A 13,380-nucleotide genomic window follows, 5' to 3' on the forward strand; every position below is an offset into this window, starting at 1 on the left:
CACACAGTACAACTTCCAACACACAACAGGGCTAACTGAATGAATTTGCTCCAGTGCTGGAAGATCTCCCAGGGTACAGGGTGGAGACCTGGGGCTCATCCCCACAGTAAACACACACGTAAGAAAAGAGTCTCCTGAACTCCTGGAAATGTCCCCAACTTGTGCCTGTTGCCTTTGGGGCTCTCCCTCTGACCTTCTGAGAAAAATGCACCTCTGTGCTCTCCTCCTTCGAGCTGATGGCAGCCAAAAGGTCTCTGAGTCATCATTGTCCCCAGGCTGAAATAAGGCACAAATCACTGCCAACTTAGGTGATAACAGGCTGTTCATGATTGCACAAAGGTCAGATGGGCAAAGACTTGCTGAGGATCTCAGCTAACCTAATTGCTCAATCAGCAATTTATAGTAATTTATTTAGATGACAATATAATCACTCACTAAGCAACTGGACAATTATCCCTGGTGTGAAGCACACCAGGATTAGTAAAGAAAATAAATGTCTCCTCCTGAAGATCTCACAGACTCAAGGACCTTATTGCCTGGAGGAGCATAGGACTCATGGGATCCACAGGGAAAAGCACTTCAGGATTCAGCAAAATTTATGGCATGTGTTTATGGGGATTGATGAAACATGCAAGTCATACTTAGGGAAGAGATAAAAGCACAGGAAAAGGAAAGACCAAGATGGCTCAGAAAGTAATGAACATGGGAAAGCAGAGGAAAATATAGAGAAAAAGTGCTGGCTCTGTACAAACAGGCCTCTAGTGTGTGTATTTCTGTGAGTCCTTCACTTCATCACTGCTGAGTGCTCCCTCCTCTCATTACATCCTACTTCTTTTGAGTGCGTCCTCTACTCTTGATAGATATTTATGAACAGCAGTGAACTTCAAGCTGGACTCACTCATAAGAGAAGAGGTCTGGATACCAGCAACAGAAGCTGGAAATCTCTGGGATTCCCTTGTCTGAATGACAGCAGCAAGGCAGGCCACTGGGATCTAGGCCAGGTACTGGATAAACTGTCCATGCAGACATATGTGTGCTTGCTCCTTGAACAGTGATGAGCTGGGGAGCAGGATCAGCCTGTCAGGGCTGCTCAGCAGACCATGGGCACCATCCTGCACCATTACCAGCCATGGGCATATGCCCAGGCTGTATTGCAGGTTGTCAGCAACTACCTCTCCAGGGTGCCAAGCTCACTCCAAAGGGTGGTCCTCCCTTTAGCATATACACCACTCCCCCTACTTGGTACCATTTCCAGATTTGCTCTGATCTCTCCCCTCATCCAGCTTAAGAATGACCCTAAAGTGCCTTGCCCTAGTATCACATCACTTCTCTGCCAACCAAGGCTGAGATGGGGTGACTCAGACACTGAAGTCTGAGCCCAGAGATCCAGTCCATCCCTCAAGCCCACTCATCTATTAGCTCAACATGTGGCTGCCAAGTACATCCTGCTGAAGGCCTTGCTCAAGCTGTCCAACATCCATGCTCTTCCCCTCTCCACAGAGTCTGTCATCTCTTAAGAAAAAAAATTAAGTACCAATGGGCCAAACACAAACTGTCCTGCAAACTCCCTCTCAGTCATTTTCCCTCCATCTAGCTCCTGGCAAAGAGTCTCCCTCTGTATTACCTGCCTGTGGGCTGAAGAGAGGCTATTTCCCAGACTTTCCATACTTCTGTTAGATGGTGCAACACCAGCCTCACAAACACCCCCTGATCACAGTCCTTCCTTCATAGTTAGGAGAGTGGGAGGCCTATAATGACATTAGCCAGCTCCTTCTCCTGCCCCACTGACCAGTGGGATCACACCTTCCTTCCCCTCCTTCTGCTGGTGAAGCACTCAGGAAAACCTTGGTTTATCAGAGGAAGCCCTTCATGGTAGCTTGTAACTGTGGCCCCCACCTCTGCAACTGTGCAATTGTGGAGCTAAATCTTATTTAGTTTGCAAATGCCTGATGTGAGGGATTCCAGAAACTGCCCTGACCCTAACAGAGAGAACTACAGGGGAACAGTGGCCTAACACACGTGCCCTGCCTGCTGGAAAGGCTGGGGCTCACACTGTGGATTTTGTGCTGGCTTACGTACAGGCAAGGAAAATGGAGGCCTCTTTTCCCAGAGAGCAGAACTACATATATGTAGTACCTGAATTACTAATAGATTTAATATTTTTTTCTTAAACCTGAATTAATTTTCAAGAATGAAGCTCAAGCTTCACCACTGTGAATCCACGGGCCCATATCAGAGATCATTTAGGAGCTTTGAGTTGTGCTGACTGGTGGTGATCTAGTGAAATCTAGCAGAGCAAGCAGTAGCCCACAGTAACTGGTTGCACTGTCTGACCAGCATAAAAGTGCTGAGCAGAAATATTTAACATGGCAAAACGTTATCCAAATAGAGAAAACATGCCTGCTCAGAAGGTATTTAGAGGAGTCTGTGCCTATGCACAGGGCACTACCAAGGAATTCCAGGCAGATCCCACACTGGAGCAGGGAGTACAGATGACTTGGACAGAAGAAACTGATATGCTCAGGATGGCAAAAAACATCCCCAGTAGCATCCCTGCTTCCCACATCACTCCTCTCTTTGTCTGAGGGTTTGAAACATGCTGAACATGACGAGAAGCAAGGTGGAACAGCTAACTAGTGAGATAAGAATTTGTGTTCAGGCATTTGCTTTATGTTGATATAAAATAAAATTATTATAACATAATCCCTCAGTTAAAGCCTGGTTGCCTGCAGCAGGAACTAATTCATTCCTTCACTGCCTAAGATTTGCATTGCTAGAGCCCATAAGTTCATGAAGCATTATTTCATTTGCCTACACCCAAAGGGAAAGGGTGAAAAGGAATAGAAATGTTGATTCTGAAGCTGAAAGCATCGTGTTTCTTTCATATATCATGCAAACTCATGAGATGACTTGAGACAGAGATGCAGTCTCTTCTCCTTCTTTCCCCCATTCCTGGTCTGGAAGACCTAAGCTTTTCCCAAGCCATTTAATCCTAGATCCAATCCTAGATTTCAACTTCAGAGGAGAAGGGAGACACTGATCCTTTAATTAAGTAATCTGAAAAATACACACACAATAATTTAGATTCCACTATTTGATAAAAGATATACTAGAAACAAAACAAAAACAAAAACAACCAAAAAACCACCAACCAACAAAAATCAACCAACCAAACAAACAAACAAAAAAAAATAAAATAAAAAAAAACCAACCAGAAGGAAGGAATAAAAGACCTTGTAAATGTCGTCCCACATTGTTTTAGGCTTCTGTACCTGAAGCACTGCTCTATGCCTTCCACCTCTTTATTAGCAGCCTTTCTTTCCGACTCAAATGCCTTATAAACATACTCTGTATGAATTTTAGGCAGGACTGCTTACCAATTAATGATGGAAATAAACAGAGAATATGTTGATAATGCCAACATGGCTGCTAGCCAGCAGGTAACCAAAAAATATTGAGAATTGTGAAAATGGTAGATGCATATTCACAAGTACAAACTGGTTTAAATAACCATAATTGCCAGTAAAAAGTGATTTATTAGACGTATTTAATTTTCAATCTTCCAGCAGGTTACAGTAAAGGACATTAAGATCCAGTATTCTCTCCTTCAGGTAAAGAGCAATATGCTGACAGTGTACTGAAAATCTTAGTTGTTTTATAGCTGAAAAAATATTTTGTTATGAGTAATCAAGATAGCCTATTATTAATGTATAAAAACTAAAGGCCTACATTTTGAGATCTGTAACATGAGACAAAAAGAGCATCAGTGATTTTAACTGTGCTGTCAGCTATATCGGTCTCAAAAGCTTTATTTTTCCATATTTGCAATAAAAGTTAAAAGGTCTCTGTATGTTTCTCTTCTGATATACCTCAAATATATTTAGACTAACTCATATTAGCCAGTAAGATGGACAAAACATGGACAAAACTAAGAGGCAAAAGACCCCACATGAATACTGATATTCAGTATAGTCATTAACATGTATCTTCTTGACAGAAGCAAGGAAAACAACATTGTTAGAAATTAATCACAGCACATTCAAGTGAGATGGCTAGACAGGTCACTAGGGGGGCGGTGATGCAAACTGCAAACACCTTTTACACGTTTTATTCTGCTGTAACTTAATCTATTAAACTGTTTTCCTGTTCACTGCTCACAACTCTCTAACCATGTGTGGAAAACATGATCAGATGTTCAGCATACCTGCACCGACCTGATTTATCATTTATACATTGATAAGAAGAAACAACATTTTAGCCATGAATGGACTCCATAAAAGATTTATTACTTTGTTAGACAGTGTTTCTTATTCAGTGTCTGAAGTGCAGATCGAAATCCATTACAAATAATGACGACACTCATCTTACAAAGAATCCTGCTTTTAAACAGAAATGCTTGCTGCCTATGCAAAGCAAACAAAATCTCTTACCTGGGATGTTTGTACAATAAAAATGTCAATGCATCCCCTAGAAAGAAAACAAACACAAAAATCCCCTGAAGCTAATGGATTTAGGATCTTGTGAACAGCACCTAGAAATCCAGCACATTTTTAGGATTCTGTAGTCTAAGAAAGTAAAAAAAATATATGCACACAGGATTTTTTTCTGTGCCCATGAGGCACTGGTCTGTATTTATATCAAGACGTATATTTTTAAATTCAAAATATATAATATCACCATTCTGTTATTTGGGAAGTGCTATAATGACGGCTGTAGAACAAAAGGTATCCTTGAAAAGACAGTTTATTTCAATTCAACATTTTTAAAGCAAGACCAGTTTTAACACAAACCTGATCTTGACTAAAACAAACAACTCGGTTAACAATTTGCTCTTCAAAATCTCCACAACAATTTAAAGCCAATATTTTCCATCTTGCATTCCAGTGGCACAGCAGACATTGCAATGCAGAACCACATACCACACACCTATTTTCAGTCTTGCACTCTGTAAGCGTGGTTCTGATCCATTGCTGTGAAGAACAGGCAGACAGCAGCCGTGATGAACACGTGCACTCCCTCGTAGAGGAGCTTTGGCGAGAAGACGCTCCATATGAACAGGTGGTAGCGCAGACCTGTCACCAAAACAACGTAGATGGCAACGGGGATTGAACGCATCAGAGCGTAGCAGAAACAGCCGTGACCCACTGCTGCAGAATTCCTGGGAACGAAAACAGAGGACTTCATTCTCAGGCAAACTCAGAAAAGACACTGGAGTTCCTCCCCTCTTTAGCATTATTTCACAACACAAGGAGTATTCTGAAATCTCCACTTTGTATTTGAAAACTGATTGTTAATGCAATGATGAACCAATAAAATTTGTTCCTGTCACCTCTATATATCCTATAATGTGTGTGTCAGGTGTAAGCACAGATTACAACAAAGGTGCCTAGTAGTTCACTTCACACTTAGATTGTTCTGTACTTTAATGTATTTTTATTCTAATTGTCAAAGTTTCCATTAATCAGTTTCAAGACCGCTTTGTCTCCTGTTGGCCTTACAGCGCCGTTCCACAGAGCCTGAATGGCAGGAGGAAGAGAGAACGACAGTACTCCTCACAAAACTTCCTACCTGTTCAACAGACAATCAGATGGGAGCATGCAGCCCCCTTGTAAAGGGCATAAAACTTGTCAGAGTGCACCGCTGCCCACAGCCAGCAACACTGTACAAAACAACATAAAAACTGTGCTACTGGAAAACTTTGCAAAGCTTACTAACATAACATTCTCTAAGGAATACAAGGAATACCACATTCTTACGCTCACAAGATACATTGCATTTCTGTCATAGCTGCTTAGCTCAGCTGGGTCCACTGCATCCCAAGAAATGTCTGCCCCATGAAACCTACATGGACCACACTTGCAACATCAATGTATTTTGGTGGGTGACAAGAGTCAGATGAAAATGGAAGTGAAAAGGTTTCCTGCACTTTGATTGTCCTCCCTCTCCTGAGGCACTAACTCAAAGCAATGCCAGGTTGGCCCCTGTCCAATTTCCCCAAAATACATCTGCAGAGATTAATTCACACTAAATTCAGATGTTTACCCCTTCAGACAAAAGGAAGGAAAAAACTATTTCACTGGAATAATAAGTGAACATTTTCCTCTCCCCATCAAAATATTTAACATAAGCAGCTCCCAAAAGAACACACTGGCAAAGAGTGGAAATGTTTTACAGCAAAATCCTGATCTGAGAATCTGTTCTGCTCCTCCCAGTTTTTAATTCTAATCTTGTTCCAAGTAATAAAAATTTAACATGCCTAGCACTTCTGCAAGATGTTAATTAGTCACTTATGACTAAGTAAACTACAGAATGCAGTATTTTACATAAACTATTAAACGTCTTATTTTTTAAATAAAAATAACTTGGATACAGCCCTGTTTTCCAGTGAAGTCAAGATCTAAATTCCCAAGGCTTTCAGTAGAAGGAAGAACAGGTAATGAAAGCAGAGTTTTAAAATCAAGGACAGCAGGAATGAATGATTGAAAAACATACATTCAGTTCTCAGAAAACTACTTCCCTTACTGCTTAGCCAAGGAAACTGAGACTTGGGAGTGAACTATACTGCTCCCTGCTTCTGCATAACTATCTTAGTCTTCAGTTAGCTTGTGTAAATAACCTGATTTATTTTTAATAACTGATTTTATTGACAAGGATTAAACAAAGTGCAGTTCACTCTGTCTTAACTGTTTTCATGCTGATATGAGTTAAAACAGTATTTGTAGCAAAAACAGTATTTGTAATAGTCAGATGGCCACTGAATAAACAGAGGAAATGGCTTTTCAATCAGACAGGCAGGCATTTAAAAAAACATTTTCTGTAGTTAAAAAATGCACTTGACAGACCATATAATGAATCCCCAGGTCAATGATACAGTTCTTTCTGTATTGTGATATCATAAAAATAGCTAACTGTTTTCTGCTTACAAGATACCTCTACTTACAAAAGCTCTCAGCACTCACTTCACCTCTCAAGATACCACAGACACATATCTTCAGAGGAAAAACTTGGACAGTTTCACTGTATAATGCAGTGGTGCTGCCTTTAGAGAAGCAGCAAAAGCACACTGTATCCACAAAGTTAAACTGTTAGTGGGAATCAACAGCAGATTAACTGGGTTTATCTCAGAGTTGGTTGCGGACAGAGCACATGCACCGTTGCGGACAGAGCACTGGAATGACTGAGCAGAAGCAGTTAGACCTCCTTGGCCTGACCCTAAGGCAATAACGTAGCTCTTCAAGCACATCATCATTCTTTCCTCTTATTTCGGCCAGGGACAAAATTTGAACAGCTAATAGTAATGCCTTTTGTGTGCTCCTTCTTCTCATTCTACAGACACAGTGCACACAGCATCTCCAGGCCACAAGGAAGGCAGCATCCAAGGATCAGGCAGCTACTGACAACATGACCACGACAATCCAGCCAGTTCTGCCGGTTTCTGAGTAACTCCAAATGAATTCACCAGAAGAACAGAGAAAGCTGTCTGTGGGATGCCACTCATGTATCCTCATGTTCATGATCTGGACCAGCCAGTAATGAATAACCTTGCAAATTCTCAGTGTTGTTTCAATTAAAATAATGGAAGACTACAGGACACATCTAAAGTATCAATCTGTAACTAATCCACAGTAAATCGTCTCTTCAGCAATTAATACCTTTCATTATTTGAAGAAGAAGAGCACAGACAGATATAAACTACCTCCATGCTCTGACAAAAACAGCCCACTATTACTCCTCCACAATGCAGGAGTAACAAAAAGGAATACTCAGCTTCTAATAATCAGCTCATCTAGGAAGTTAGCTTATGGGAACTTGAAAGAGAGATTCATATGTGTTACAAATGACAAAGCGTATCCAAACTTCATGTGAGATCCAGGAAAAAACAATGGTTTTGGAGAGTTCTGAAGCAAAGAACACTACAGATTAAAATCACTAAACATGCTGTAATTAGAATGCAAATATTAAGTACGGTCTAGAAAACATATCGGCTTTCAGCAAAATTTGTCTCTTAACAGAAAATATTGAATGCATAGTAAAACATGCCCAAGAAACTGTTATATGAATAGGTTTACCACTTCTTTGGATATCCTAAACCCTAGTAGTTTAATATCCTAATCTAATAGTAGATGTTTCATCAACAAATTTTTTACCTCTTAATCCTCTCTAAGGTGCCGCTGAGTAATACAAGGATTGCAAAATGAAAAAAACTATAATGCAAAACAAAAAAAAACCCAAACCAAACCCCCCCCCCCAAACAAAAAAACCCTACTATTTTCTTTTGAGAAAATGTCTCTTAGTTATATAGAATACTTGGCAGCAGGTGGCAACAAGTTTTGTACCTTAAAAATCAAGCAAAACATCTCCATAGACAGCCTACAAATGCATCCAGAAGGAATTTTAAAATAAACTTTACAGTGTTTACAGTGTCCCAACCCTTCTTCCAACATACCATACCAAATAAACATATATAAATATGCAAGCATATGAAGGCGGAATACCCTAGTATTGTCACTCTTCTAGGGTTGAAAGAGCAGGGCCATTCTGAAGGGTTCCAGTATAAATGCGCTGAGTCCTTTCAATGCAAGTTACCCTGTAGCGTTTCCACCCTTCCACTTCCTCCTTTTCTAGCTGAACATCACTGCCTAAGTTATCTCCTACTGGAGATACTGAATTTGCCTATTTGAAGGCTATTTTTACTGTATTAACACCTTCTACAGTATTAAGTGGCACTTTCTAGGCATTCTGCAGTTTCAAAGATCTCCCTGTTTAGTGCCCTCTGAAAATACTTGGTATTTTTTCATCTACCCCATATATACTAATGAATGGTCGCACTCACAAATAAGCTGTGTAGCATTCCAAATTTCTCTAACATCTTAGTGTATCTGCATTGTGTGAGAAATTTCTCTGATCTAAGCAAGTATCAATCAGTTCAGCAGCAAGAACAAATTTGCTACACCTCTCCCACACATCCCATTCTTACTTAGTATAATTCTACAACACTATTTTAGATTATAGAACAGAATCCTGCCTTTTCATGGAAAAACACTTTATATTTTTAGCAGTTCCAAGGGAACCAAGACTCCTCTGTAAATTTACATGATTAATTCTCGTAGAAACTACCAATCAGGAAAAGATTTTTAATGATATGAAGTCACGATTTTTGGCACCACACCGTATCAATGGACAGATGTCAAAATGGTGGTTGCCAGCAAGATAAAAGGGCTGTAAAGTGTATTCTGCTGCCATGGAAATTATGGAACTTCGGTATGACTGATTTTTCTCTCTCCTGTGCATTCTTTTTTCCAGTAAGAAAGGCAGTGAAGGTACAACTACCTGAGCAAGATGTGTCTGTGGCAGTAAGTTACAGGGGACTGTAGCACAGGTGGATTGTAGTACAGGGTTCAGCAGGTTCTCACAAAGACTTAGCCGTAAAAAGCTAGTAGGACTTAAAACTTCAATTATCTTGATTTCAGCATCAAGAGTATGAAAAATAGAATTGTATCAATGTTTTTTCCAGTTCTTGCTGCTGGCATAATCAGTTGTGCTGTGAGCTTCATGTCAGCAAAATAGGCAAAAAAACCCCCAACAAAATGAAACACCACACATACACATACACACAAAGAACCCAAACCAAAAACACAAACACACACACACAAAAAAAAACCAAACCTTAAACAAAACAAAACAAAAGGCCAAAAAAACCCCAATAAAAACCCCAAAGAAGCTCTAAACCAAGCCAGCCTATTCCCATTGACACTGTTCCAGATTTTATTGCAGCAAGGTATAACCAAACCATCCTAACATGAAAAACACAAATCCTAAGTATTTCAAAGCCCAGAATCAGTCAATTTTCTGTGACTATTCATCCAAAATTCACTGAATACTTCATAAGGTTTCCAGTAGGAAAAAAACCTGAAGCAATTTATACTGGTGTCATACATGCAGGGAATAACAAGGAAATTTATAAGCTGATTTTCTGTTAAAGTGCATCTGCAGGCTTTCCTGCCCATCTTTGTACACAGTTATTCTTCATGACCTTAGCTAAAGGTGTACAGAAAAATTGCATCCGACAATTGTTATTGACAGATAGGATCTGAAGAAATTTAACACAGACTGTTAGTGTCCAAGTTATTAAATTAAATTCAAATGTAATATATTAAAAAATACCGGTATAACACGACATATTGATAGTGGCACAAGGCATTTCTAGAAAAATAAAGCACAATTTATTTAAGTATGCATAAGAAACTGGCCAGCAAGGCCAGAATGGATTTTTGACTCCATGTGGCAGCCAGTCAGTCATAAGTGGGGTCCCACAGTGAATGTTACTGAGCCCCAAACCTGCTGAGCATTTTCATAAATAGTCTACATGGTAGGACTGAAAGCACCTTTACTAATGTGCTGTTGGCACTAAACTAGGTGTTGAGGTGGACACAGTAGAAAGGAGAGCTGTCTTACAGAGAGATCTGGTCAGGCTATTAAGACCTATATGAAGTTTAACAAAGACAAGTGCAAAGTCCTTCACCCAGGTTATGGCCTAGGGTGCACATGACTGGGAAACAGTGCTGCCAAAAGGGACCTGGGGGTACTGGAGAACAACAAGCTATGAGTCAGCAGAGCACTGCTGCAGCAACAGGCAAATCATGTCCTGGGCTGCATTCTCAGGGGCACTACTAGCAGGGAGAGATGTGATTATCCCAACTCTATTGAGTGCATCTCATACTTGTAGTACTATATTCAGTTCTGTTCCTCACCCTTCCAAAAAGACATGGACAGGCTGGAGGGCCTCTAAAGAAGGACTGGAGAGCATGAAAGAGCTGCACAACATAAGACATTAGAAGTTAAGTCTCTTCTTCATGGAGAAGGCTCAGGGAGACTTCACCACAGCATTCCTGTCCTTAATTATTTCAAGACAGCAACAAAGGATGGAGGTGCTTTCCTCACCAGGTGGTACATGGAGAAAATATACAGCAATGGGTACAAGTAGTGCTGGGAGAGGTTTCATCTCAGTATAAAAAAGACATGTTCTATAGTGAGAACAATCAATCACAGATAACAATCTTGCCAGGGATCTGGTAGAGTCCCCATCACTGCAAATTTTCAAGACAAGACTTGACAGCATGCTAGATGATCTCATGAGGCTCCTCTTCCCAAAAAAGGTTGAACAAGAGGATCTTTTAAGAGCATCTCCAACTTGCGGTGTTCTGTGGTTCTGCGAAGCAATGCCCACTCTTCTGCACTGAAGAGTGCAGAATAATTTCTTGTATTTTTCCACTCAAGTAACCATTTTTAAACTTACGACTTAAATGAAATAACAGCTCCCTCCTCAAATTACTCCTGCCATCCCAGTAACACACCCATTCAATAAGAATTTGTTACCTTCAAGAAAAGGTGTGACAAAAGAAGATAGAAAAATCCTAGATAAATGCAGAATGACAGTATGCCATGTACAGTCCTATCCACAGCTAGCAGAATGAAGCAGTTACGTTGGCCATGGAAGGGAGAACAGAAAACTAATGGAGAAAAAGGAAAAAAAAAGGTGTAAGAACAGTAGGACTAGCTAATGCCAGCAAAATCACAGGAAACATCTAGAAAGATTGCTACAGTAAAGACGGATAAGAGGTACAGAGGTAAAGAAGTATAAGAGGTACAATAAAGAGGTATAACCAAACACCTACAAGTGTGACCCTCTCTTTCCAGTAGTGTTCTTCTGAATGACTCTGCTCGCGCTCAAGCAGCAGCATTAACCACTCAGAGTCCAACATCATCATGCACCTCTTGCTAATTTAAGGGAGGAAACAAAGTTGGCACTATGCTCCAATCTGTTTCAGAATAAATAGGAAGGAATATGCAAAGTACTGAAGAGAAAGGGGCAATGGAATAATTTCTTCAGTGAACTGTGCATTCATGCATTACATCAGCTTTCTTCGCAGCTTTTTCTAGCACAATGCACAGCATATTCATCTTCAGAGACTCTTTATTCCTTGCGGTGCAATGAGATGTCTTCTGGGATTACACAGGGATACTCTTACTAAGCCCAAGTGTCATACACTTTTTATTTTGGCAAGTTGATAGGAGCATTTGACTTCTTAGTAATTCAGCTTTGTGCAAATTACTTTAAAGAGCAATACTGAACATCAGAATGAAGACTGCAGAGCCCCACATACTTTCTCTGGAAATGAACTACAGCATGATCTGTAGGCCCATACCCTAAGACCTCTGCAGAGGATGAGACACTGCTATTATCATTAAGTGTAAAAGGATCAGTCAACAAAAAATGTAATTAATTGCAAGATCAATCTGATGTTTTATGAAGATAACTTGATTAGTAGCTGCAGACCGTCCTCCTCTTTGGACCTAGCTGAGAAAACAGACAAATCAGCACAGGATTTTTCAAGCCCTGGTTTTGGTGACAGTGTAATTGTAATGGCTCTGAGACAGAAAATTTAAACACACAGTACACAACTTTCAGAGGATTGCAGATGTTAATTTGCAGTTTGGGGAGGGGCGGAAGGAAGTGGTGGAAGGAAGGAAAGAGAGAGAAGAAAGAAAGAGAGAGAAGAAAGAGGAAGGAAGGAAGTGGCGGAAGGAAGTGGCGGAAGGAAGGAAGGAAGTGGCGGAAGGAAGTGGCGGAAGGAAGTGGCGGAAGGAAGGAAGTGGCGGAAGGAAGTGGCGGAAGGAAGGAAGTGGCGGAAGGAAGTGGCGGAAGGAAGTGGCGGAAGGAAGTGGCGGAAGGAAGTGGCGGAAGGAAGTGGCGGAAGGAAGTGGCGGAAGGAAGGAAGGAAGGAAGGAAGGAAGGAAGGAAGGAAGGAAGGATAAGTCTTAAAGAATAAAGGAAGTAAGAAAGGAAGGAAGGAAGGAAGGAAAGAAGGAAGGAAGGAAGGAAGGAAGGAAGGAAGGAAGGAAGGAAGGAAGGAAGGAAGGAAGGAAGGAAGGAAGGAAGGAAGGAAGGAAGGAAGGAAGGAAGGAAGGAAGGAAGGAAGGAAGGAAGGAAGGAAGGAAGGCAAAGCACATGACACAAGAGATAAAGCACTAATGAGGGAACAACAAAGCATGTGACAGATAAAGCCTACATGAAAGACAAAATATGTGAGAGAGAAGGCAACACGTGTAAAGATGACAACATGCAGAAGGGAATGAAAGATATGTAAGAGGTGAGGTGTACAAGGGAGAGAAAATACATGCAAGAAGAAACAAACAAGTGGAAGCAAAGGTCAATGCACAAGAACAAAGTGAAAGAATAAGAAGGGAAGGTTGGAGTTGCAAGAAAAAAAAGGCACATGAGAGAGGCACAGCATAATATTCAGGCAAAAGGCAGGAGAGGCAAAACATGCAGGAGAAAGCAAGCACTGGATAGCAGGGAAAGCATGAGAAGGAACATTC

General features: G+C 40.7%; 1 protein-coding gene across 5 annotated transcripts in view; it reads right to left on the reverse strand.

Annotated features, from left to right (window-relative positions):
• Positions 1-3,516: 3,516 nt before the first annotated feature.
• Positions 3,517-13,380, reverse strand: part of PIGG (phosphatidylinositol glycan anchor biosynthesis class G) — a 72,400-nt gene continuing 62,536 nt past the window's right edge. For 4 of the 5 annotated variants that reach the window (XM_039724069.1, XM_039724065.1, XM_039724067.1 and 1 more), the window contains one exon: positions 3,517-5,158. In XM_039724069.1, the coding sequence (XP_039580003.1) occupies positions 4,933-5,158 (226 nt within the window). In that variant the 3' untranslated portion in view covers positions 3,517-4,932. The remainder of the gene's footprint in view (positions 5,159-13,380) is intronic. The other variant, XM_039724064.1, reaches the window with a different exon arrangement.

The sequence above is a fragment of the Passer montanus genome, unplaced genomic scaffold (genome assembly GCF_014805655.1).
Source record: "Passer montanus isolate IOZ18808 unplaced genomic scaffold, ASM1480565v1 scaffold52, whole genome shotgun sequence".
In the NCBI taxonomy this organism is placed as follows: Eukaryota; Metazoa; Chordata; class Aves; order Passeriformes; family Passeridae; genus Passer; species Passer montanus.